This window comes from Dromaius novaehollandiae, chromosome 3, assembly GCF_036370855.1.
Source record: "Dromaius novaehollandiae isolate bDroNov1 chromosome 3, bDroNov1.hap1, whole genome shotgun sequence".
NCBI lineage: Eukaryota > Metazoa > Chordata > Aves > Casuariiformes > Dromaiidae > Dromaius > Dromaius novaehollandiae.
This window is the reverse complement of record NC_088100.1, coordinates 40942151-40967346: the sequence shown is the minus strand read 5'-3', so window position 1 is coordinate 40967346 and position 25196 is coordinate 40942151. Positions and strand designations below refer to the sequence as shown.

At 37.6% G+C, this 25196-nt stretch overlaps 1 protein-coding gene across 3 annotated transcripts in view; it reads left to right on the top strand.

The window, feature by feature from the left end:
- The first annotated feature begins 4984 nt into the window (after positions 1-4984).
- The window catches only part of RNGTT (RNA guanylyltransferase and 5'-phosphatase), a 193850-nt gene continuing 173638 nt past the window's right edge, over positions 4985-25196 (top strand). For 2 of the 3 annotated variants that reach the window (XM_064508769.1, XM_064508768.1), the window contains exons 1-5: positions 4985-5209; positions 13260-13369; positions 18325-18428; positions 18550-18638; positions 21974-22049. In XM_064508769.1, coding sequence (XP_064364839.1) covers positions 5146-5209; positions 13260-13369; positions 18325-18428; positions 18550-18638; positions 21974-22049 — 443 coding nt within the window. In that variant the 5' untranslated portion in view covers positions 4985-5145. The remainder of the gene's footprint in view (positions 5210-13259; positions 13370-18324; positions 18429-18549; positions 18639-21973; positions 22050-25196) is intronic. The other variant, XM_064508770.1, reaches the window with a different exon arrangement.

The window sequence follows — 25196 nt, the reverse complement described above, 5'->3', positions numbered from 1 at the left end:
TTTTCATAATTACTTTCACTTAAATCCAGTTGTAGTTTCAGTTTAGCAAATAATCCATTTCTTCTTTGTTTTTTAAGAATATTTATTACAGAGTCAGAAATGTCTATTTCAACCCCCCCCAAGGGATGGTTTTATTTTCATATTACATTCAATATTTCTTTTGAATACATAGAAAATACTACTATACCGAACCAGAACAGCAATAGAGTTGTTGACCTATATCTGTACAGAAGAAAGCCACATTATATGCTCTTCCTTCAGGCAAAATGCCTATTTTTCCTCTTTGCTTAGAACAGGCGAGATGGCTGATGTACTTAACTTAGTTATTTACAATATTCATATATGACATTGTGCAAGATTCTTAATCAGCAATAATTTGGATAAATGGTCACTTTGTAAGTAGGAAAAAAATCTATTTTTTTTCTTTTATGTCATGGGAGAACACAAACTCAGCCCTCCACTACCACAAACAAACAATGCAACTGAACTGAAATCAGCCCACGGCACAAAAGATGAACCTCATCTTGGGAAAGCAGCTTCAGGATCACAGTGTCTGCTCTGCCAGGAAAAGGATTTAATATGGCAACTGGATACCATGATGAGCATATAGGCATGAGAATGCCTCTAGATAAAAGAGAACTGATATACAAAGAAGAGCTAAGATAATGTTATTTCATAGACTATTAAAATAGGTTTTATGCCTGCAAATGCAGTAAATTCCTTAAAGTAGAAGCTGTGCCACAGTATATGTATACAGTGAAGCCTTTATTCCTGAATCATTTTTTGAGAATAACTGATTTGACTAAAAAGATGATAATTGTCTGCAATTCATTTGTCAAAGACTGTGGTGCCAAGAGAAAGAATTACTTAAAAGGCAACAGTGCCATCTTTGGGAATGGCCTGGTATCATTAGTGGTCCTAATCCTTAACACAGTTTCCCATATTCTTGGATGATATTGCCACAATCAGCATCGTCCTGTTCTAGATTGGCTATCACAGCAGATTCTCAAAATAGCCCTCATCATTTGGGTGAGAAGAAGTGAAGAAAATCAGACCAGAGTATTGAGTTGATCAAGAGCAATTCAGTATGCATACTAAAAGAGTCTTCTTTTGTCTGTGTAAAACATTTACGGTTGCTTTCTCAAAACAATTCTTGAAACAACAACTAAGTCCACCTACGTTTTTGCTGCTCAACAAAGGGAGTGTAGACTTTTGACAGTCACAAGAACAATCTGGTAACTCAGTGCCCTCTGCTGGTACAACAGGAAAAAGTGATCTTAAATATGAACGTGACATAGTCAAGGAGGAAAGTACGTTCACTCACAAAGAATGCTTGATGCAACACAGAAGCCATTAGCCTATCTCTGTGTAAAGCATTTCAAAATGTCTAATATGGCAAAGGCCAGTGTAAACTATCTGTGCAGAATACGTAACATCAGCCTACCACGAGCTGTAAATAACCAAGTTTTCCAGACCAGAAGGAACATCTCATTATGGCAGCACTAAAACAGTTTAAAAGTAAACAGAACCACTTGAAATCTGGGTTGAATCTGTGGGAGGCAACATTTTCCCAGAAGTGTGAATCCTCTATTACTCTGCTAGTGAATACTGGGATTTTGGGTGATTAATTTTTTCCCTCACGTAAAATTCCCTAAGGAATATATTGAGAAATGATGACAGTAACAAGGATTATTCTGTGTCCCATTTTCCACATCTTAATGTTGTATTTGTAGCATACTCACTGTTAAAACCTGGATGAAAACCACCATTCCCACGTAACTATCAACTGATCAGTCATCTTGCTAAATAGCAGATGTTACGGCGAAAAAAATTGGAACGGCCTGCTCCCACTCTAAGAAATGCCTTTCTCATTTGACAAATTAAATGAGACCCCTGGCTCAAACTGTCATATAGTTTTTGGTAGCTGATGTGGAGCAAAAAGGTATGTGGCAAATGGGACAAATGTCACAACTCAGGAAAAGCTCTCCAGTGTGGCTGAAGGTGTTCTGCTGAACAGCTATTCACCTTGTGCTGGTTTGTCAGAAGGACTTTCTAAGCTCCGCTCAGCCAACCCCAGAATCACCAAAAGGCTAAATTACGAGTGACGGCTTCTTAAGCTCATTTTGGCTGTATGCCTCATTTTAACTCTGTATCTTATACTTAACATTCCAAATATTTTATTTGCCTTTTGCATTGCTAAATAAAAGCAGATGTATGTATACTCTCAGTTTAACTATATATCTTCACATGCAAGTATTTTTGCTTTCTGTAGCTGTTCATTTTGTTTTAAAACATGACAGTTTTAAAATTAGATGACAAGGACAGAAATGAGTATTGCTCAGTCAGCATACCAGAGTCCCCAACATATTTTTATACTGTTTTTCACCTCTGCAAATGGTTTCATTCCTAATTTTGCCATGCTGCTGACCTTGCTGTACCTTGCTCCTAATCCTACCGAAATCAGAAACTGAGCCACTTGTGGCTGTTCTTTCCTTCCTGCTCTTTCTGAACATGATTCTGACTTCTTACACTCAAGTTTCATTTTCTTCTCCGGCTGGTCTCTTGCACCACCTGGTGTGTGACTGTTGCTACTTCTATTAAGGGAAAACTAGTACCTTATTTTCAGAACATCACACAGTAGCATTTTAATGGAACTGTACTGAACAGTTACAGAAAATAATTGAAATAGTTACTGTCTTTCGATGTGGCAAAACTGTGTTAATTTTAACTAGAATGAAAAGATTAGTATCTAACAGTCTTAATGACAAAATTCAAAAACTTCTAATGTAGTATGAGAACCAATGACTCAAATACACAAACTATTTAACTGATGGCCTCAACTGACATCACAGCATATTCTGGAGAAAAAAAAAACTATGTCTAATAAAATCTGGAGTGATTAAATGCAGCAGGAAACATGGTCACTGCATAATAAAGATTGTCATAAATCCTAGACAGATCAAATTATTTCAGTTGCTTTGCTGTGTTCACACACACCTAAGGAATTCTCATTGAATCTGAACACAGAAAGGCAATTAGTTCTGGAAACTGTTGCACCTATCAACTCTTAAAACCAGCATGCCTGGTGTTAAAGAATAGCAAACTGAAACTGTCTAGAGGTAGCCGCTTAGCACAACTTCTCTAAAACTTGCTTAGCATGAGGAGCTAAATTTGCTGAAGCCTTAGGCCGCACTTAGATAAAATAATGAACTTTTACTTAGTCCAGTAAGAAAAGGGCCTCAGAGCTGGTTCAAGCTGGGAAGATAAGGAAGTTACAAGCAGTCTGCATTCCTGCGTCTCACACTCCAAAAGGGAGGATGTCAAGGCTTTGAAATAAGACCACTGCAAGGCATTAGGACCTTGAGGGACAAAGCCTTAGCTCACTGCTGAGGCAGTGTTAATTGTTATGATTTAGAATCACCTCCTCCTCCTCAGGACCTTGAGAAACAACACTAAGACCCAACAAGAAACAAAGGTACAACCGTCAGCAGAAACCGCAACAGTAAAGATAAGGGAGAAACAGCCTGCCTAGGAACAACAATGAGACCCAATAATGAGCAGGAGACCCCAGACCTAAAAATTACTATTGGTGTGAACTACTGCGTGAGGGGTGGGAAACTTAATTTGAAAAAGCTGTAATTGCCCAGGGATTTCTTTGTTCGGGGTCCCTCTTTGGAGGCACCCAGCTCGAGCTGTAATTACTGCACGCATGTAATTAAAATTTAATTATTTAATTTGCTTTGATTTGGCTCTGAACTTTTCTGCAGGAACCTAGGGTCGGACCCTGTTATGGTGGCCGACAAGCCTAATTTCCATAACACCTGGCTTATGGAAAAGCAGAAAGTCCAAACAGAACAGTATTGAAATATAAGTAACCGGAAAATAAACTACCAAAATAAAAATAATCTATTGCTATTGCTTTCTAACGTTTCACTGCAGTCACCTTCAACATTCCTTTTATGTAGGCAAATACTATTAGGCTGAAATTCTTAAACTGAATCCACATAGGCAGACCACTTTTATCCCATAGAGGGCTTTCACTGTGATTCTGCCTATACAGACATACGGGTTTTACGTGACTCTAGTCGCAAAGACAGATTTTTATGGCCATGCCTTTTTACAAAAGAAAGGACAGGACACTTACAGAGGCATCCTCTACATTAGCAAACCTGTAACATACAGAATGGAGGGACGGCTGCACCGTTAGCTGGATCCATCGAATCCCACCTCCAGCCCAGGCCATAAGGAAAGGTGCAGAGAAAATTAACTGGGTAAGCATGCTTGTCCCAGCCTCCAGCTAGTTTCAGCTCAGGACATTTCCTGAGCCTGATGTGGTTTGCTACTTTGGTAACCTTCAATTAATTTCTCTTCTAAGAATTTGCCTCATCTTCCCTTAAACCTACACAAACTTTTTGCATCCACAGCATCCTTTACCAATGAGTTACACAGCTCCCGTTCCTGTTGAACAAGGAGCCCCTCCAGCTATTCTGCACCACGTTACTGCTAGTCTCCCGTCACGGGCAGCATGCTCTTCGACGGCAGGGGCCCGCGAGCAGCTTGTCGCTGCCTCTCTGCCCAGGCTGCTCCCCGTTATGCCAATCTTTTCCAGGCTGGAGAGTCCTACTCTAGTTAGTCCTCTTTGGGTGAAACTCTTCCGCTCCACTCTACCTTTTTCTGAGAGCAGGGGAATAAAGCGCAGCCAGCACTTGATGTTCACACGACGGCACAGCTACACGCCGGCACAAGGCCGTTTTGCCCTCCGTCTCTTTCCCCCTAACTCGGATCACGCGATGCGCCCCACAAGGCCATGCTCCACTCGGAGCCTCCTCCCACCCCCCGGCGGAACCGCTTCCCGCTCCCCGGGGTCTCGGAGCAGCGCAGCCCCCCACTGCCGGCTGAAGCACCTCCGTCCCGCCCCGTCGCCGGGCGCCCCTCACCGCGCGCAGGCCGCCCTTCCCCTCCCCGCCGGCCCCGCACCCGGAAGCGGAAGCGGCCGCCCACCCCCCCGCCGCGATGCACTGTGGGCCGGCGGCGGTCGAGGCGGCGCTGGTCTGAATGAAGGCGCCGCGGGCGAGGGGCCGCTGCCGGCGCTGAGCGCCCTCCCCCCGCGCGGGCGGGAGGCGACGGCGGCCGCCGGGCCCCGCCATGTCGTACAACAAGATCCCGCCGCGCTGGCTGCACTGCCCCCGGCGGGGGCAGCCCGTGGCAGGTAAGCGGGGCGGGGGGGGGGGGGGGACGGGACCCTCCTGCCGCCCCCCCGGGGTAGCGGCGGCTCCTCAGCGCTGCCGGCGGGGGCCGCCGCGCGGGGCCCTCGGCGCGGCCGGGCGCTTTGTGCGGCGGCCTTATGGTGAGCGGGGCCTGGCGGGCAGGCGGCTGCCGCGGGGCGGGGGAGGCGGCGGGCAGGAACGCGGAGCTGCCCCTGGGGCCTCCCCGGGCGGCTCTTCTGCCCCTTCCTCGTTTGCTCGCCCTGCGGAGCTGCCGGTGTTTGCCCGCGTCGCTCTCACCAGGCCGAGCTGAACTCCTTGCGCGGTGGCCGGCGTGCTCCGGGAGCACGGGTGTTGTTATCTGTAGTATGCTGTCTTGAATTGTCCTGGATGTCCACCTTGCTGGCATCCTGCGGTAGGGAATTACGTACCCTCTAACTCACGCTTTTTGATAGTGAGCTTCCCTGTGACTTCAATTGAAAGTTTTTCCTCCTGTCTAGTATGAGGCAGAGTAAACAGACTTTGCCGTTTTTAGTTTTCTCATGTTCTCATTTCCTTTATAAAGTATACACTTTCAAAACCCAGCTTTATTCACAGTGTTTTCTAGTTTTCATTCCTTTCATCTTCCTATCTGTGACTATTTTAAGGTATTTTTTTTCAAAACACAATATTTGCTATTGAGCATAGTGTTCTAGATGGGGTTGTGCCACAATTTGGTTAAGAGTTAAAATTTCTGCATCCTCCTATCCCACAGTTTTGCAACATCAGCTCAGCTGCAGAATGAAGACATTGGTCACCAGTGATCCTTGGCATTTGTAGTCAGACATCAAAGCAGGCTTAGTATTCCTACAAATCTGCATCATTTGGCATTTACCAGTATTTAATTTCAGTTACTCATTTTGTGAGTTTTTCTATTTTACTAGTTCCCCTTCAAGTTCTTTATACTTCTCTGAGTTTGGCTCTATTAGAAGGCAGCATTATCTTATTGCTTATCATCCTTATCCTCTTTTTCTGATCACTGACAAATCCATTGCACTGCATCTGATAAGAAATTTGATAGCCTAAGTTGTTAGCCTTTGACCACAACAAAAATAGACTAACAAATGTTTATTCTTTTCTTCTCAGCCAGTTCTTGATCTCTAAAAGTTTCTTTTTAAAGCCACAAGTCCTTAAAATATGGCTACACAAATTAATTGACATAAAGTAAGCAAGAACGCAGTTCATCAGCATATCATCCGCTGTGCAAAGACTGCTTGTGTGTCTACTCCTATCCTTCAGTAACTGCAAGGTGATTCTTTTCTGTTCAGTGTGGTCATACATGAGAAGTTACTGCGCAAAGAAAAAGGAAAGCAGGTGATTCAGTACTTTGGCTGCTGTATGGTAGTGTGTTCTTATGTTAATTCACTTTAATCTTTAGTGTTTTTTGCATAAAACTTACCAGTTTTTTGAAAGTCATAATAAACCATCAGTCTTCTATCCTTTTTTTTGCTATTTTATATTCAAAGGCATCTAATTATTTTAGTGAGACATTTTTTAGAATGTATTGATGTTTTTACTGTCTCCCAGATGTTTTATATTCCATTTTTGGTTAGCACTTCCATCAAGTTTCTAAGCATCTGTGCATGACTTTATTCCCATCTGATAGTGTAACAGTAGCAATGCGGTTGAGTGAAGTCTGCCTGACTTTTGTGGACTAGTATTCATCAAATGTTTGATCACGACCCTCTTGTCTTATCCTTGTGGCATCTGGCATTTCTAGGTGACCTCAAATTCGAGTGTAATGAGGCCTGGAGCTGTTGTGTTCCTGAGGTTCATTCAGGTTAGCCAGACCTTTCATTCTGAATGAGGTGAATTGATCCGTTTCCTTTTACTTTCCTGCTCACCTTTCTAAAGAGTGGTGTTTTGCTGCCGCTTTACAGTTGTATGGTATGGCAGTTGTTCACTGGAGAAGATTTTCATATAGGATTTTTATTGCATTGTCTTAGCATTTCAATCATGTACTTGAGGGAAAAGAGCTTTCTGTTAATTCTTAGAGCTGAAACTATTGGGTTGCTTTAGCCTTGCTGTCTTAGGATCTTCATCTCTGCAGGTATCTACTTTTTATAACCACCAAAAATCAGCTCTGTGGTTTTTTTTGTTTGTTTTTGTTTTTTTTTCCCCACCATATTGAACAGTATCAAGATGCTGAGGATAAGACTTAAGATGCTTCTCTGTTGTGTCTTTAGTCTCCTTAGTTTCTGCTCTGATCTAGTGAATCTCTCATTTTCCTCTTGCACAATTTTTTTTTTGATTGAATAACACTTCAGGTTTTATTACTGAGTTGTGTTAGTTAATCCTGTTTTAGTCATACATACCGCATGCAGAACTGAGAGATATTCTTAAAAACATACATATTGGGTATAGATATGGAGATACCACCTTAAATAGAACTGCGACACCTCTGTTTCAGAAAGTTGCGGAACGGTAACTTCTTGCAGGTTGGGAGAATAATCTGATGCTGTATTGTGCCTGTCATTTTCTTATGCTTTTTCTTAGACATCTGTTACTGGCCTATTTTGGAGATGAGATACTGGGTTAAATGGATGGTTTGATCTGGTATAGTTTTTCTTGAAACATGAGATTGTTAACTGTTTTCTTTTTTTATCGCAGCTTTGACTGACTACCTCAACTTAGTAAAATTTCCCTTTCTTAATCTTAGTCTCTTTCCTCTGTGTTTAGCTTTCCTCAGTCTGAACACACCATGATCATAATTAATTAATGGTACTGTTACACATTGAATTAACACTTTCATATTATGAAAAATTAGACTGAATTAAGAGCAGCTTTTTCACTGGTATTGGAGTTTCAAGAAAAGATGGAAAAACATATTTTACATGCAGGACATTTGAAATCTTCTGTGCTTCACTTTAATTTCTCTCAGGTTTAGTGATGTGATGTTTGTGTTTTCACACATTAGGCTCTTATTTTTAGAATTTTTCCTCATCTTTCAGCCTAAAGAAATGCTCTTTGTTCTGCAGGTAGTTCTAATTCTGAAACCAGTTTCTAATAACCACTTTCCAAAACTCTTAGACCAAATTTGAAGTTAATCGTGGAAGTAGGTAATGATCAAGTGTCAAAGTTCCAGTAGCTTTTGAAACTAATTCAAAAATTGGATTGAGGGATTATAATTATTACTATAATTTAGATGCACTAATGTCTTGGAATGTTTTGATTTCCATGAAAAACATGCCCCTGTTACTTTAAGTTCATCTAATTCAACATAAAAAATGGTTATTTAATTTTTAAATCCATATACATCATCACTTAACAAAGGTTCTGGAAGCTTAAGTTGTGTCTTAGTAACACTTATAACATTTCTTTATCAGAAACTGTAGCAAGGGCAATGTTTTCCTAGGCTTGCAAGAAGGCTACTGTCTCAGTTCATACTTGTTCTTATTACTGAGGTAGGCTAGAAGTCTTTCATTGAATAAAAGCTTAGGTTTTCTTTAGCTTAATGACACTTATCTGAGAGGGGCTTACGTGCATGCTGGGAAGCAGGATTTTCAAGCTTCTGTACAAAAATCAAATAGAAAATTTGCTAGTTGGAGAAATCTGGCTTTCTGTCATAGGAGAAACAATATGAGATCGTATTCAAGATCTTTGATCGATATGAAGCAATTGCAATGTAGAAAATACAATACAACAAAATGATTAGGAAGTTAGTGTTTACTGCAAATGGATGATGTATGATGGGATTGTAGAGTATCATGTCATTTATTTAGAAAAAGCAAATTCAAAGCCATTGTTTTCATAATCTGATTACAAAATTTCCCCAATTGGAGTGAAATACACATGAATGCACTGCTCTTTTCTGACCTTTGTGGACAGCTTCTTTGCTGCCATATAGGCTCTGTTTCTCAATGATAGTGCCAAACTGCAATCTGTATCTGTAAGAGTTGGGGCACCTAAGTAGTTCAAAGGATCTGGGTTTTAGTACTTTGCCAAAGGATATCAGAGGGAATCTGTTAGAATACTCATCACTTCCACAGCTGTGTAAGGGCATCCAGACGCTGGCAGTGAAAGCTGACAAGATTACTTTAGCTGCCTTCTACTGGCTATGAGCAGGAAGGTATTATGGCTACTCAGAAGGAAATAGGAATGAAAATCAGATGCTGGGAAGACCACTAAATCAAGGCCACATCTACTGAGAGGAGACTGAACGTGTCCATTCTCTGTTATAGAAGATGGAGAACAGAAGAGTCTTCAGAGGCACTGTATTCCAACTTTATCCTCTTTCCCTGCATCTCTTAAAGGATGATTATTTTCCTGTATACCAGCTGACTCTTTTATCAATGCAACTCCTTTTCTTAACTTAATGTTTTGACTAAAAAAAAGTTTAGATATGATTTTCCTGTTCTCTAATGGGTGCAGGGACGTATTAGGATGGGAATGACAAGTTAATGAAAACACTTTCAAGCATGTTTGATGTTTTCCAAAATTTGTGGTGATGACAGGTTTCTGCATTAAAGTCATCCAAAATCAGGACTTGCAAAATTAATCCATACAGAGGAAGTTTACAAGTTAATAGGCAGGGTTAATAGCAAGAGAGACTGAATGTTAGTGTTGGGAGGTAGGGCAGGTGATTCAATTTTGTTCCTTCCTTGTGTTCTGTATTAGACACATGAAGAAATAAGAAAATGGAAGGGGGATGGAGGACAGTAATCCTGGCCCAGGAGAATGTTCTATAACTTGTGGAATGAAAAGGCAGGGGAAAGTAGAATAATGTCAGGAAACTTTCTAACAATCAAATAAGCTGAAGTTAAAGTGACTATAAATTTATTACCATCTAATTAAATGAGTATTTTGACTCTATAGCTTTTATTTAAGCTATGAAGGTTGGATTTATCTTAGGCAAGTGTAACAGTAAGGGTGTTTCTCATGTTGCTGATTAACATCAAATTTGAGCTAACATATTGTATAAAGCTTCTCAGTTTCCTTTCCATAACTATCTTCTCTTCTTTTTAATGGATTTTCCTAAAATTATGTATTTATTTGAACATACATAAGATGTTTGATAGAACTTAAAGAACTCCCGTGATGACTACTCTGACTTGTATCATTGTACCAAAAGCATTTATTTTCTGCATAAAAACCTGAGTTTTCATTTACTACATAAAAGTAGTCATTTTCAGATTCATTTGATGAAAATTGCATGCATTTCTCTATTCTTGCAAAGGTTAGTGAACTTCTATCTCCAAACTTAATTTCTAGTTTCATAAAGCACAGTGTCTTTTCAGTCCATGTGCCTTTGTTTTGCTGCAAATGTGAGGTGGATTTTATCTAGATCAGAAAGCAGTACTTCTATTTAGGAGAATTTATTAGTACTTCTAATTTAGGAGAATTTATGAGGATTAGGGCTGGCTGTGCTGATTCATTTGAGAATATGGTACTGAAAGTTTACATACTGAATAAAGACTAGTGGGTGGTATGCTGCTTTTTACTCTACGTTTTACTCTACATTACACAGCTGAATAGCTATATAAAATGGTTTCAGAAATAGTATCGAAAGGTGCATGTTTTTCCTTAGTAAGTTCAAGAGGTCACGTGGGTATTGGTATTTGTGTTATAAATAGCTTTTTTTTTTTTTTTTTTTTTTTAAGCTGTTGAAGTTAAAAACTATTCTAGTTAGATATAGAATTAACTTTATTTTTCTCCAGGAAATAGGTAGATTAATTGCTAGTAGAAGAATTTAAAACATATAATTCCACAGCCTCAGGAACTATCAGCCATTTGCTTTCTGGAACACTTATGTCTGGTGCTTCAATCTGAGGTTCTTCTTGCATTTAAGAACTTCGTCACTTTTCTGTGCCATACAATTACATGCTTGCATTTCCTTAGTTTATAGAAAGGCTGCCTTTTTAATAACATGGAAACAATTTTATTAAAAGAAGTATGGGATTTTCTTTAAATAAACATTTTCAGGCAAAAGCCTTTTTTGCTTTTTGGCTTTTGTTTGATCAGTCTTGGAATGTAATTCAGAATATCATTCACTTAAATATTTTCATAAGAGAGAATGCTGAGGTTCTCCCAGTTTTACTGCCTGCCCATATCATTAACCTTGGTGTGCCTGGCAGATATGCCGGGTCTCTTTCTCACTCTCAATCCGTGCTCGTTTTTCACAACTAACGGCAGCGCAGGATCGTAGATACACACAAGAGGAGGTGCACTGCTGCCTAGATGTACGTGGTGGCAGTGACTTGCGCTCCAAATTCTTGTCCATGGAGAAGGGCAGGGAGAGGTACTGAGCTGCTGAGTTGGTACCTGCTGCACGAGTGCTTGTTCCTGCTGCAGTCTGAGGAGGAGATGCTTCTCTGGTACAAGTAGTCCTGCAAAGCTAATCTTCCAGTTTGATGAAGCTGCTCTCCACACGGGTGTATGGATGAGTTCCTATTCTTGAGCAACTCACCTGGGCAAAGATCAATCTTCTCGCCCGTCTCTTCTGACATCTTACCTCATAATACTGCTTTTCCTTCATCCCCTGTTACTATTGAAGTTGCAAGACTGACTTTTCTTTGCATCGTTAACATTTTCAAGTAGTCTCAACAGCCTGTTACATTATTAGTCTTCCTAGTGAAACTAATAGGAAGGAGGAAAATCTATTCTGTATTGGTTTCTTGATTAGTGACTCTGGCAAGGACTGTGAGAATGCACCCAGTTCTCCATCCCGTGGCATGGGGCTGAGGTTCAGATGTCTGTAGTGTGATGGATTCTGTCTGTGTTTGCTGCCTGCAATATCATCAAAAATGATAAACCTGGGAAGGTTTAATATGCAAAATTAGGTTACACTTAATGCAATTGTAGTGTGCCACAGAATGGGTATGGGAAAGCTTTGTTCTCTCACCTGTTTGAGTAGCTTTTGGTTGTCGTTTCTAGTAAGTTATTCTTAGTTCTTACAAAACAAGTAGTTTAATTTGTCATTTATAATCTCCGATACTATCCTAATGAAATGTTTTCTTAATTCGTGGTTGCAGAACATTTGCAGCTGAAATAGTTGGTAGTATAGAAATGAGCATAATCAAACACGATATCAACCTGTTAAACATAAAAGCTAGAATCATTGCTATAGTTAGAGATGACTGCTAGTGGCTGACACTCTTAAAATGTTGTATTTAAAAGTTATTTTTAAAATATTCTGTATTCAGAACTGCAAGTAGAAATTATGTATATTGGATAACTTTTTGGTATTTTTCTGAGTAGGAATTTATGCAATGTATTTTAATTTCTAAGAATAACCAATTGATTATTGCATAGTACAGTGACATATCTGTAGCTTACTGTAGGTTAGAAAGAAAGTGCTAGAGTTCTCTAATGAATTTATTACACGTTCTGTGGTAGATGTGATGAATGAAAAATAAAATAAATAGAAAAGCTTAGGTTTCGAGGGGTAATTCTGAGCAAGTTTTTCACCCACGGTTTTGTTTTGCATGGTGTCTGAACGACACATAAGCATTGCGTTTTAGAGGGAAGGGTGACCCTGCTGTTCCTCAATAACAGAACTCTTCCAAGAGCCTTAAGGAACACTCTTTAGAAAGAGTGTGCCCGTAGTGTGCAGGTGTTCTGGATACGATGCAGCATTGTTACAGCTATCTTTGCTACGTTTTATGCTTACAGGTAATCAAAACTGAGGTTTACAAGGTTGGCTAGACAAACTGTCATTTAAAATTCTTTTTTCAAGTTTTTAACCACTGAATTTAAATTTTGTCTATTCTATTAATGTGTTGTAGTTCCACATCTTAAAGCAGACTAAAAGCTAGCTAAATATTTTAAAATATTGCTGCATCTGTTTTAGATGAGGTAATCTGTATTTCCTTTAAACTTCTAAATTTATTTTCAAATTCTGAGAACCTGGAACTAATAATTCCAATTAAATTGTCATTGATACTTTTCCTGCAATTATTTTTCATTGAAGATGAACCTCTAAAACTGCTCAGCATATTGCTTTGAAATCACTAAGTTGTTAGTCTACATATACATAAGTATACGTAAAATACTGCAAAATTTGATTATGTTTCATAGGAAAGTTTTTACCTTTGAAGACAATGTTAGGACCAAGATATGATGAACAGGTTGCTGAAGAAAACCGTTTTCACCCAAGTATGTTGTCCAACTACTTAAAGAGTTTGAAGGTAAAGTTAAATTTTTCTATTAATTGAAACATAACTTCTATTATTAATATTTATTTGAATGTTGCTTTACAGATTTTAAGAAAATGCTTTAAGAAAATGGCTTCTTTTGAGACATCTGTACAGAAAATTATTTTTTTCTGATATTTGTGTTTTTGCTACAAAGATTTTTTCTTCTTCTGATGCCTAAAGTACTTTTTAATATCTAACCAGTCATATTTGAATATGGAACAAAACAGTTTCTGGATTTTATCCAGTAATTTCTTAGTGAAAAGCATAAATAGAAACAATTTTTAGGAGTGTGGGTTAGAAGATATTCTTCTTCAAGGTGGACACCTTTATCATTGGGTTAGAGTTGTGCTTCTGGGTGCTCCCTGTCTAGCCTTGTTCACTGTGTCTAGCCCATTTCCCATTTCTGTCTGTCTAGTTCAACTTGCATGTTCTTTTGTATCATAGCACAGCTTTGACATGAAAGGTGCGGAACAGCAGCATTCCACCTTTGCATGTAGTACAGAGGTCTGTCCAGTGTTTCTGGAGACGTGGGAAATGGAATTTTGAACCTCTCAAAACAAAGAAAGGCCTACAACTTAAATCTTCTAAATCTGTTAATTGAACTGTTATGTGGAAGATGGGAAGTATTTCTTTTGGCTGTATGTGTGGTTAAAACCAACCATGTTAGTGGCATTTCTTTCTGAATTATTTTGCTGTTGTTAAGTTAATTTTGGGCTTGTTTAACAATACCAGAGCTTAAACATCAAAAGAATAAGATGACTAAAATATGCTCTCTTATGCTTGCCACTATTGACACTGTATCCTAGTGGTCTCATTAAGGAAGACATTGCAGGAGCAGTTGCTACAGTGTGAGTTGTATTTTCTTTTTTTTCTCTCTGAAATAATTAAGTTAGAAGTGCTGGCTGTGCTTTATAAATGGTAGTGTTATTCGTGCTACGTAGTGCTAGGAGATTAACTGATAGGAAAGGTTGGGCAATTTATATGTGCAAGTTGCAATATTCCTACTAGAAAAACTAGTTATCGTTTTTCAGACTCATTGTGGGTTTCACAGATTAGTAGTTTAAATCAGTGATTGAATTTTTCTCAAATATAAAATGTAAGAAAATATGCTGGAACTGGAGACAATTTACTGTATTGTAGTATGTTCTCTCTCTTGGGGAGGACATTTTCAAGTCCCAGCATCTACTGAGAAGCTTCTGGGGTCGTGCAAAGGGAATGCTGGGAACCTTGTAAGCCAATTTATTTGCACAGCAGCAGAAGAGCCCATGCATAAGGCAGTAGTAGCCTGAGATAGCTGGAATGTAAGAAGGTGAGAGGAGGAAGGTTTTTATAACCATAGGTGGGCACAGAGAGACTGGCCAAGATAATCATGAGCTGAGAGGAGATGCGGTATGAAGACTGTAGTATTGTTTGTGATTTGTAGTATTGCTGAGCTTTCTAGTGGGGTGTGTGTGTTTTTTCCCCCTATTCAGTCATCTTTTATGATTACAAGAAAGAAAAATAACTAGTTTTTACTGTGTTGCAGTGCTTTGTCCAAGATTTTAGTGTTGCAACAGTCCTTGTGAGAAATGTGTGTAAATTTTAGTGATAAGTTGCTCAACCATTCAAAAATATTCTTTCTTCCAAAGCTGTGTCATACAATAGAAACTAGGCGTGGTGGGCTGGAAGGCATGATTCATGCAAAACACTGGTTAGAAATAGAGTTTTTTCAGTGGGTAACTACCTTTTTTACTTTGGGTAGTCTTTCAGAAGTCAGCTACAATTAAGAACTTTCTAGGAGCAAACTTACGAGAACATGACTGAGGACAGTGATGTGATGCCAGTGTTTCGTAGTAGATCAAATTATGGGTGTGATGAACATACATGTACTAGACTGTCCTCTAGGTGAGCATTCCCGTTGGTCAGACTGGGTGCAAGCACAGTATAACCCCAGTTTGGTGACTGAAATGTTTTGATTCCTATGATAATAGTGTTTTTTCACATTAATTTTTGGAATATCGTAATTGTCTACTTCAGTATGTTACTCTTTTTTTTTCTTTATCCATCCTTTTTCCTTGCCCTCTCTAGATTGCAGTGTGTTATATGCAGCTGATCTCATGAACTGCGAGAGTTAATGTTTGCTTTGTATAGAACAGGGAGACTTTGTTTTCATGTGATATGCTGTCTGTGCCATGTATGCCCTATAGCTTTGGCTGAAGGTTTACTGCTCCTTGAAGTGTGAAGAACGTGGTGGCTTCACAGGATCTTCACTTGTGTATAGTTGATATGATTCATGGTAATTGTGGCCAGAAGTCCTAGCACCCTCCAGGTCTGAATTTCCTCCAAAATAGACACGTTGCTGAATTTCATCCTTCTGTTCAAATTAGGGAGCAAAATCCCCAAACATCTGGTGACAGTTTGCATCTAACATATGTTGTAGTGTTGTCCTGGCTTGCATATGTCAGTTGGTAAACTGAAATCTATAGATGAATATATTCAAAAGAGTAATTTCTAAAAGTTAAGGGAATATCATTAAAGTATTTTTTGAGGTTAAACACTTTGACATGACATTAATTTTTTGTACTTTCACATATCTTCTCACTGCCAACTCTAACTTCATTGCAGCAGGAGTTTGTGGAAGTTTGGAGGTTTGGGTGGGAACACTTGAGGCTGCTGGCATTTAGCAACAGTGGGGTTGGGAATTAGAGGTATGAGTTTTCAGCACTGAAGTGGAACTGTATCTCTTTCTCCTACTTCTGAATGGGGAAATGTGAAACTTCTGCAAATTAACTGAAGAAATGCAATTCACATTTCTTCTGTTGCTCTCCTTTAACAATTTGGAATATTTAACAGTGCTGACTTCTAATTTGTCTTCATGCTTTTATTAAACTGTTTGCTTTTCTCATAGTTCTTTTTCTCTATCTCCAGACTAGGACAGATGGTATAGGATTATTTCATGAGTAATTCACATTGTCGAAGGTCTTCTTTCTTACTATACTAGAACTGAAGGCAAAAAGCTTTACTTTAAAATGATGCTGTCATTAAATCTTAAACTTGATTTCAAAATGTGCTTTGAAAATAACCCTTTTTTTTTTCCTTTGTTAAGGATGTCTTGGAAATATTATACCTAACCTCATATTTTAAATAAGAGAATAGTTCATGAAGACGAACTATGTAGCAAATGTAGCAATTAGGGAAAAAAGCAGTTACATGGGTTGGTAGTCTAGAGATGCCTGGGAAAATCGCACCTGATTTTTGTATCAGTCTTTTCACCAACTCAGACCACCCTAGAGGTGAGATGCTGGCACAAAGGATGATTCTTAATTTGTAACTCTTCCAAATGTGGTTTTAAATTATAGCCAAAGTGTTGGCCTTAAGGTAAAGAGAAATCAAACATCTCCCTTATATTTTATTAATCAAAATCCTGTTAATATGTGCTGCAGCTTTATGAATATATTGAAGATGCATTGTTCTGTTACATTTTTATGTCAACGCTAAAGCATGTTACACATGTAATTCAGTGCACTATTGATGTACTATGTTTTAACTCCCCCCCCCATGGAACTAAAACAGTGATTTTACTAAAATAGCGTTGTCAAAATGGCTTTTAAAAGGCATTTGGTTTCATAGTAAGAATCCTTTTTGATAGTGTGACATTCAGCATTTTGACCGAAAGGTATAGTGTGTACTGACGAAGTATAGTATATATGCCAAAGAGGCATCTGATGTGAAGTATATGTTGTACTTACAAAGCAAGAAACCAGGAATACTTTCAGTGCACAGGTGTATTAGTGAGCTGCACGTACACTAACGCTGGAGATTTTATACTTGGAAGAAGTTATGTTGGTTGGACCACAGATGAAATTTCCTAGGATGGAGCAGACTTGCATCAAGTCAGCAGACCACCTTGCAATTGGTTTTTATTTTTTTCCCTGTTTTGATTTTCTGTGATTTCCTATGACCATGGCTTAAAGCAACACTTTTCTCCAGAGCCCAGAATATAGGGCTTTCCACTATTTTATTGATAACAACTATCTTACAAAATTCGAGGAGTTTCAGTTCCCTTCTTTGGTCGTCTACTAACGCATCTGCTTTGTTAGCTGCAGTGAGGCATCTGCAGGATGTGCTTTACAGGTGATGCCTGTGTATAGGATGCCACCCAGTGGAATTTCTGCTTTCTGTCTTGCTTTTTGAAACCACAGTAGCTTCCACAAGGCTGCTTTGAAATAGTACTTTTACAGTAGTAAAATAAAACACTAAAAAAAGCAAGTTGATTCTCTGGGGGAGGGGGGACACTAGGGCAGAGTGGGCAAGGCAGCCTTAATTCAGCTGCTTCCTAGAGTCCATGTGGTTGAAACTGCCACCTGAATTACCCACAGCATCTTTGAAGATTTTAAGTTGTTTCTCATTTTAGCTTTGAATCAAAAGTTTCTAACAACTTCAGGGAATTTTTGTTTAAAACTTGAAAATGTGTTCATTTGTTTTGCAATAAAGTTTAATGGAAGGATAAATGAAGATGAGTTAGTTTTTTCTGAAAGGATACTTACATGGAAGTCTCAGTAGTTAATTTTTCTTATGGTACTTCTACTGTGCCAGTGTTTAACACTGGTTTACTTACAGCATAAAAGCACCTGATTTAGCATTACCTATCTTTTAACACTTTAAAATACTTCTTTAACAGGTATTTTTTTGCCGTTAGCAGCTTTTCCTTATTTATAAATATTAGTGGCAACACACTAAGGAGATTGAAATGATTCAAGCACTGAAACTTTTACAGAGAAAGACAGATGAGTGTGATGGTGCTAAAATCAAGTTTTTATAGATTTTTATGAATAAATACAATATTAAAGAAATTTTAAACTTGCAACCATAGCATGCTGTTGCTTTTATTTTGTATTTTATTAGCCAATTACTATGTATGCACTGATATCTGAACAAAATATTTTTATTTTATTTTAATTTTTCAGGTTAAAATGGGTTTGCTGGTGGACTTGACGAATACCACTAGATTCTATGATAGGAATGATATAGAGAAAGAGGGGATTAAATATATAAAACTTCAATGTAAAGGGTGAGTTGACTACACTTTTTTAATATTTAGTTTTTAATTTGAAAGACCACACTGAAGTAACCACCTTTTTTACTCTCTTCCCCCAAATGTCTCCTAACCTTTGTGTTCTCTTCTTTTTCAGGCATGGTGAGTGTCCTACACCTGAGAATACAGAAACATTTATTCGAATATGTGAACACTTCAGTGATAAGAATCCCTCGGAACTTATAGGTGTGTGTTATCTTGTTATTCTATTTCACTAGTTTTTCCCATTAATTTATAACTTACTCATTTGCAGCTACAGTTCCTGATTCTAGAAAATCTAAGCAAAGGAATTTCCTCACTACGGTGTTTACACCAATCTCAAATTGATCGCTTTAACTCTAAAGTAATTTTTTTCTTAACACACAAAGCTGAATGTTTCTGCATACACCAATTTGATTACAGCTATCAATTTTATGCAAAAAATACAGAGGCTTAAGAATTGTCTACAAATACGTGATACCTGCATTATGGTTTTGTAACTTCTGTTGATACAAATGAAGGTTATGTGTTTCCAAAACATTTCTTTTTTTTTTTCTTTTTGTCATTTGATAAATGGGATATCCTGGTTTACTGGAATTTATATTAGATTGCTAAAGAATCTCTGATTATTTGGTTAATTTCATAAAGCAGGTGATAAATTGCTGGAAAATGATAATAAATATTAGGCTAGGGTTTTCTTCTGTGGTATATTGTTTCGCAATGAATATTTGAATGATCTTAAGGCTAATTTTTTCGTAACAAAATAAGTTCTGAATTTAATTCAAGTGGCTTCTAGTTTTAATTTAAATTGTTTTATTTTTTTTTCTTAAGCATATTAATGTTTAATTCTATCTGCAAATTGTCAGAGGTAGGAAATTACGGTGATTTTTTTTTCTTTTTTTTTCCTTTTTCTTTTATTTCCTTCCTTGGCCTGTGCGGCTGAGTTTCCAGAGTCATATGGGGTTTTGTCCTCAGGCATCATTGATAGTAATTCTGCAGCCTTACTGAATCTGAGTGTCTGTGTGACTTAGGGAGTTGCACAGAACAGCAGTTTGCGAAGGTGTCATTGATAAGAACTTGGTAAACTAAGCTACTACGTTCATAGTGTTTAGGATATAGAATCATAGAATAGCTGAGTTTGGAAGGGAACTCTGGGGATCATCTAGTCCAGTCCCCTGCTCAAAGCAGGGTCACCTAGCGCAGGTACCCAGGATTGTGTCATCGGGTTTTGAATCTCTCCAAGGATGAAGACTCCATAGCCTCTCCTGGCAATCTGTTCCAGTGTTTATCACCTTTAAAGTAAAAAAGGGTTTTTTTTCTTTTATTTTATTTCAATGGAATTTCATTTTATTTCAATCTGTGCCTATCGCCTCTTGTCCTGTCAGTAGATACCACTAAGGATCTTATTTTAAATCAATTTTTGGGAGATGTAATTGGAGGACATAATTTTCTTTTAGATACTCTCTTATTTCTTTATTTCACATAGAATGAAATTTTAATTTGAGAGCTATCTTTTCTTCCCTAAACTGTAACACAAGCATATGATATGAAAAATGAGGAACTGTTAAATTAGTGAATGAAGTCAGCCATCAACAGTATCTCAAAACTTGAAATACTGTTATGGGACAGCAATTTTTATGGAATATGGATAGCATTGTTATATGCATGAAATAGCAGTCTTATTTAACTGGTATTTTAGCTTCTAAAATGTCATTTGTAGTTTTGGACCATTAACTTTTTGACTTTTATAATCTTTGGAATGCTCTTCCCTTTTCTGGATGTTTTTTCTTTTCTTGACCTTTTTTCTTGACTTTTTTTTTTAACTCTTAGATAACCCGTGGTCTGGGCTTTAGTAGTAAAAGTCAAATGCTGGGATTTTGCATTTTCTTTCTGTGAGTTATGTAAAAGTCGCTTCATGTTGTAGAAGCCTCTTCCCTCTGAGAGATCACCACAGAGACCAGTGTGTAGGATGTTTAATCAAAAGTGAAAGCAGTCTGCAGTAGTGATGCTACTGCATTCTGTGTGATCTTTCCCTGCCAAGCTGTTGGCTTCATTGCTGCTATGCTTATCTTTGTCATGTGTATAAAATCATTGACTTAACCTTCTTGGTAGCAGTAACTGCTGCAAGGCTTATTGATAGCAACTGCGTGCAATTTAATTTCCAGTGTCAAGATTAGATATGAAAAGAGACTGAAATGTGAATGATAAATGAACAAAATTTTCTATTCAGCTTTAACAATATAGGATAGAAGCTTTATTTTTGCAACTTGAAGGATTGGAGTATGCTTGCCAACTTTGAGAAAACAAAATGCAAAGATTTTGCTTAAGCAGAAAACAAAAGAGAAGTGATTACTGGGAGCGAATCTTCTAAGCAGGCTAAAATTAATTTCATTTGATGAAAGTTACACACTTTTTACTATTAAATGGTTAGAATGTGTGAATCCAAGAAACTGCAATTTTTCTTGTCTTAGTCTAATCCTTATAGGCAATTTTCTTTGTCTGTTAAAAATTTTGCTTACAATATGGGGGAAAGTATACAAGAAAAGGAAAAATAGCTGTTCACATTTTGATGAAATAAGTTTCAAGTGAATTGCTGCTAAACTTACTCTTCTAAATATTGTGGAGAAATAAGGAAATCAATAAAATACTTTCAAGTGACTTGCTTCATACTCAGAGCTGAAAAATATGTTCAAGTTCAGAAAAATTGGGTTTGGGATTAGGGGGAACTTTAATACTGTGATATTTATCATTTAAGAATTCAGTGTGAAGAATTGGAAGAGTCAACATCTTACTTGAATATTTCACACAATTTTAATACCAGAAGTTTTCAGACTTGGTTTATTTATCAGTAGATGGTGCTGTTGCCTTGAGAGAGGGGAAAAAAAGGCAGTTCAAATGTATTTGACTCTTCCATGGAAAGAATTTTATAAAATAGAGGCTGAAGATTTAATTCTTTCCTCTTAAACTGAGGAGATAAGTAGTTCAAAGTGATTGTATTGTTGTATAGTTTTCCTTTTTTTGTTTTTTTTTTTCCAAAATTAGTAAGTCTGGTCTTAGCATGGTAATAACAATTCTGAAACAGAATTCATCTATTGACACTGCTTTTCAAGCTTGAAGTAGGGTAATCTGAATATGATTTTTATGCCTGATGGTGTGAAATGAATGTAATGCTTGTTGAGTCCAATAAAAGCACAATTATTAAATTTAATTGTATTGTCTTCTGATCAGCATTTGAACAGTCATAAAAACCCTTAGAACCTTATCTGTATTAACCATATTTTGGTTGTATTAAGTTTGTGCTCTTGAGTTGGGATAAACTGAAGTGTACTATATGCTTGTTCCTAATAATTTGCAGGAAAAATGTAATAAATTGCCTTTCAGGTTTATGTTTCTTATGGGGTCTGAGCTGTTGTAAAAGGAAGGGAGATAACTCTCTAATGTTGCTGTGAAGATAGAACAATCCAAAAAATATAGTAGTGAAACTAAAGCTGGTTTATTAAAACTACTTTCAAATGATTGCATCCTTTTCTTTTGTCTTGTAGGTGTCCATTGCACACATGGTTTCAATAGAACTGGATTTCTGATCTGTGCCTTTTTGGTGGAGAAGTTGGACTGGAGGTAACTTTGAGTGTTAATTCTTGGGGATTTGTGGAGAATGACCAATGGCATCTTCAGTATGTTTCACCCATTGCCCTGACAGCTATTGCAATCTATTCACTGTTTGTTATTTTAAACCTTTTTTTTGTCTTCAGTTGAGGAATGCTTACTTAAAACTAACAACAAATGTAGTGTTTGAAATTTTATTTTCCATAGCTGTTGCCTGGAAAATACTAATATTGAATAATGACCTGTATTAGCATTATTCCTATCATCATGTGACAGGTTAGTCTGTTTCAGTTAAGCTTTTCAGGTCTGTTAGGCCAACAGTCAGCTATACCTGCTGTGTGTAGGCTTTTAGAAGCGTATGTATTGTACTGCGTCTCTTCCGTATGTCATGTCCCACGTTGTGTGCAAATATGAAGAGTTCAGAGATACCTAAAAGATTAATTCTGTTACTCTGCCATGTAGTTTTGTTGCGGCTCTTTTAGTTTCTTGAGTTCTGAGAAAAACAGATTAGCTAGAGCAGCAGCGGAGTAATGCTACTTAAGTGGGGAGGAGACAGTCCATGTCATAGCTTTTTTGTTTGACTAAAGTCTGCAGCATGAGGCATCTATATTTTGGATGATTTAAAAATGTTGGTGTTTTCACAGAGTAGTGATCCTTTTCAAATAACCATGCTGATGAGCATGACTTTTGTATATTTGACAGTATTTGTGAAGCACTGTTTCTTTGCCGTCTTACTAGGTCAGATGCAAGGCATGCCACCATGCCCCTTAAGGATTCTGAGGATATTCTTGTACAGTCCTTTAAGAATCTACTCCTGTTGCTACATTTTCTTATGACTGAACATACAGCTTATTTGGTGATTGGCATGTCTATGCAAGCTGATTGAAAATAACTAGGTCGTCTTTTTCTGTCTTTAAGTAAACTTGGAATAAAGATGTTGGAGTAATGGAGATAGAACACCGTTGATGATAGGTGGCTGAATCTTAGCTGAGTATAGGAAGTAGATACAGGTGTAAGCATCTTTATGGCTATAGCTTATCCTTTGAACTACCAGATTTGTGTATATTTAATCGTTCTAACAACCTAAAAGTAGTGTGCAACCATTAGAATCAGCACTGGTCCTTTGTTCTGAAGAGGAAATGCACTTAAATTTATTTAAAATTTCTGCTTTTATGCAGCCTTTTTGTATTTTCAAACCTTTGTGTTAAAAGCCTTAAAACTTAGCAGCCAAGTCTTAATTTTTGTTTCTTTCATGTAGTTAATTGTATTAAGTTTGCTCATCTCTGTCAAATTATTTTTAAAAAACACCAGATTTCACCTGGTAGGTAAAAATGTCTACAGCAAAAGAAGGAATTTCTGTAAGGTGTCAGTGAACTGTAAGCATTGTGTCAAGATAAATTGTTTGCTGTATCATTCTTTAAAATAAGGCACTGTTATTGGCTGATGAGGAAATAAGGTTTTCCCTGTAGAAAAATCCATCCGTATTCATTCCTTAAGCGTATGATGCAGGATTGCTGCTGATGCATTGTGAGTACTGAGATGTGTTTTACAGCTAGTTTAAAGAAAGGTCATCCAGACTGAAAGCAGAAACCTTACTTGATTCTCTTTTCAGAACTCATTTTCCCCTAAGACTGCATGTTTCTAGAACTTGCAAAGTATGTTTTTTGTCAGGCTATATTTCTGTTCTTGAAATCTGTACTGCATATTTTGGCTTTCATTATCCTGTATTCCATAATAGTATAGACTTTTAATATCTCCAAAGACAAACTTTGAGCTTGTTTCCTGCTTCATCCCCTTTGGGTTTGTTTTTGTCTTTCAAAGTCATTGATTAAAGATGTGAAACAACTTAAGAAAGGTACCAACACAAAATCCCTCTTGTGAGGAGGAAATTAGGAGTCTTAGGAAACAGAATGAGGAGGAAAGACCCATCTAAGTAGCTCACATTCTTACATTATCATTCCTGAGGTCTGATGACTATCTCGTAGTCTCACTCATGACAGCATTTTGTTTTCTCCTCTTACCAAATATCAGAAGAAGGAACCCACCTGCTGGTTCTTAGGAGGTGTTTCTGTCTATTCTTGGAAATTTGCCTCTTAAAGTTCTCAGGCACCTTCCCATACTGGACAGCTCAGAGAAGAAATGCCTTTTGTATTTAAACTCTTTTATTTTTATTTATTTATTTATTTCCATTTTGGCTATATGCTTATTTTCCTTGTTCCAGTGGTAGGCTATCTTATCTGGAAAAGTTCTTTTCACAGCATGGAATACATGCTTTTATTCCAGCTTTAAGATATGTGTTTGAGAAGCCTAACAGGGGGGTGCACCTTTAGTGATCTCTCTCCTTTTATATAGCATGATTTACAAATGTTGATAGATGGAGCAGTACTGCTCCATGAAACCATGATAAATTCTAGATGGAACTATGTTCAGTGTTTTCCACTGAAAACTTTCATAACATTTATGAAAACAACAGCAATAAGACGGTAGAATGATGATATCAGTCTGTTGGCTCCCGAAGTTCGGAAGCTACTTGTCTAAAGGTTCTTGTGCTGTGCTCGTTGCCATATATTTTGGAGGGCTTTCCAGTTGAATTGTAAACCTGCATGACTAGCAGCTTTTTCTTTTTTTTTTTTTTTTTTTTAAGTGTTAGCTGCATGGGAAGAGGTTTCCAAATTACAGGTTTTGTGAGAAACTTCTGGAAAGAGCCATTAGTTCAAAGGATTTGGATGCTTTTTCTCAGCATGATGGCAAAACTACTGAAAAGGAAGATAGGTCTTAGGGGAAAAATGTAGCCATATTTGAATTTTAACACTTATGTTTTTGCTTATGAAGTTTATTCATCTTTTTCTTTGGTCTTTCTCCCTGTCCGTTCAGCCCTGTACTTACATATGTTTCACCCATTCCTTTTCTGTAGCATTAATGAAAATATGACCTAGGAATCTGGCAGAGAGCTGTAAGCTACAATATAGAGTCAAAGAAGCGCAAACTACAGTTACTTCTCAGAACATAAGCAGTACCTACATAATTATGCACAATCTTGTGCAGGAACAGCAGTTGCCGTGTTGACCTAACTTTGAATATAATGAATGTTTTTGCAATTGTCATTGGATATTTTTTTCTGAATTCTTAACACCAAAATAACTTTACTTTTTGTTAAGA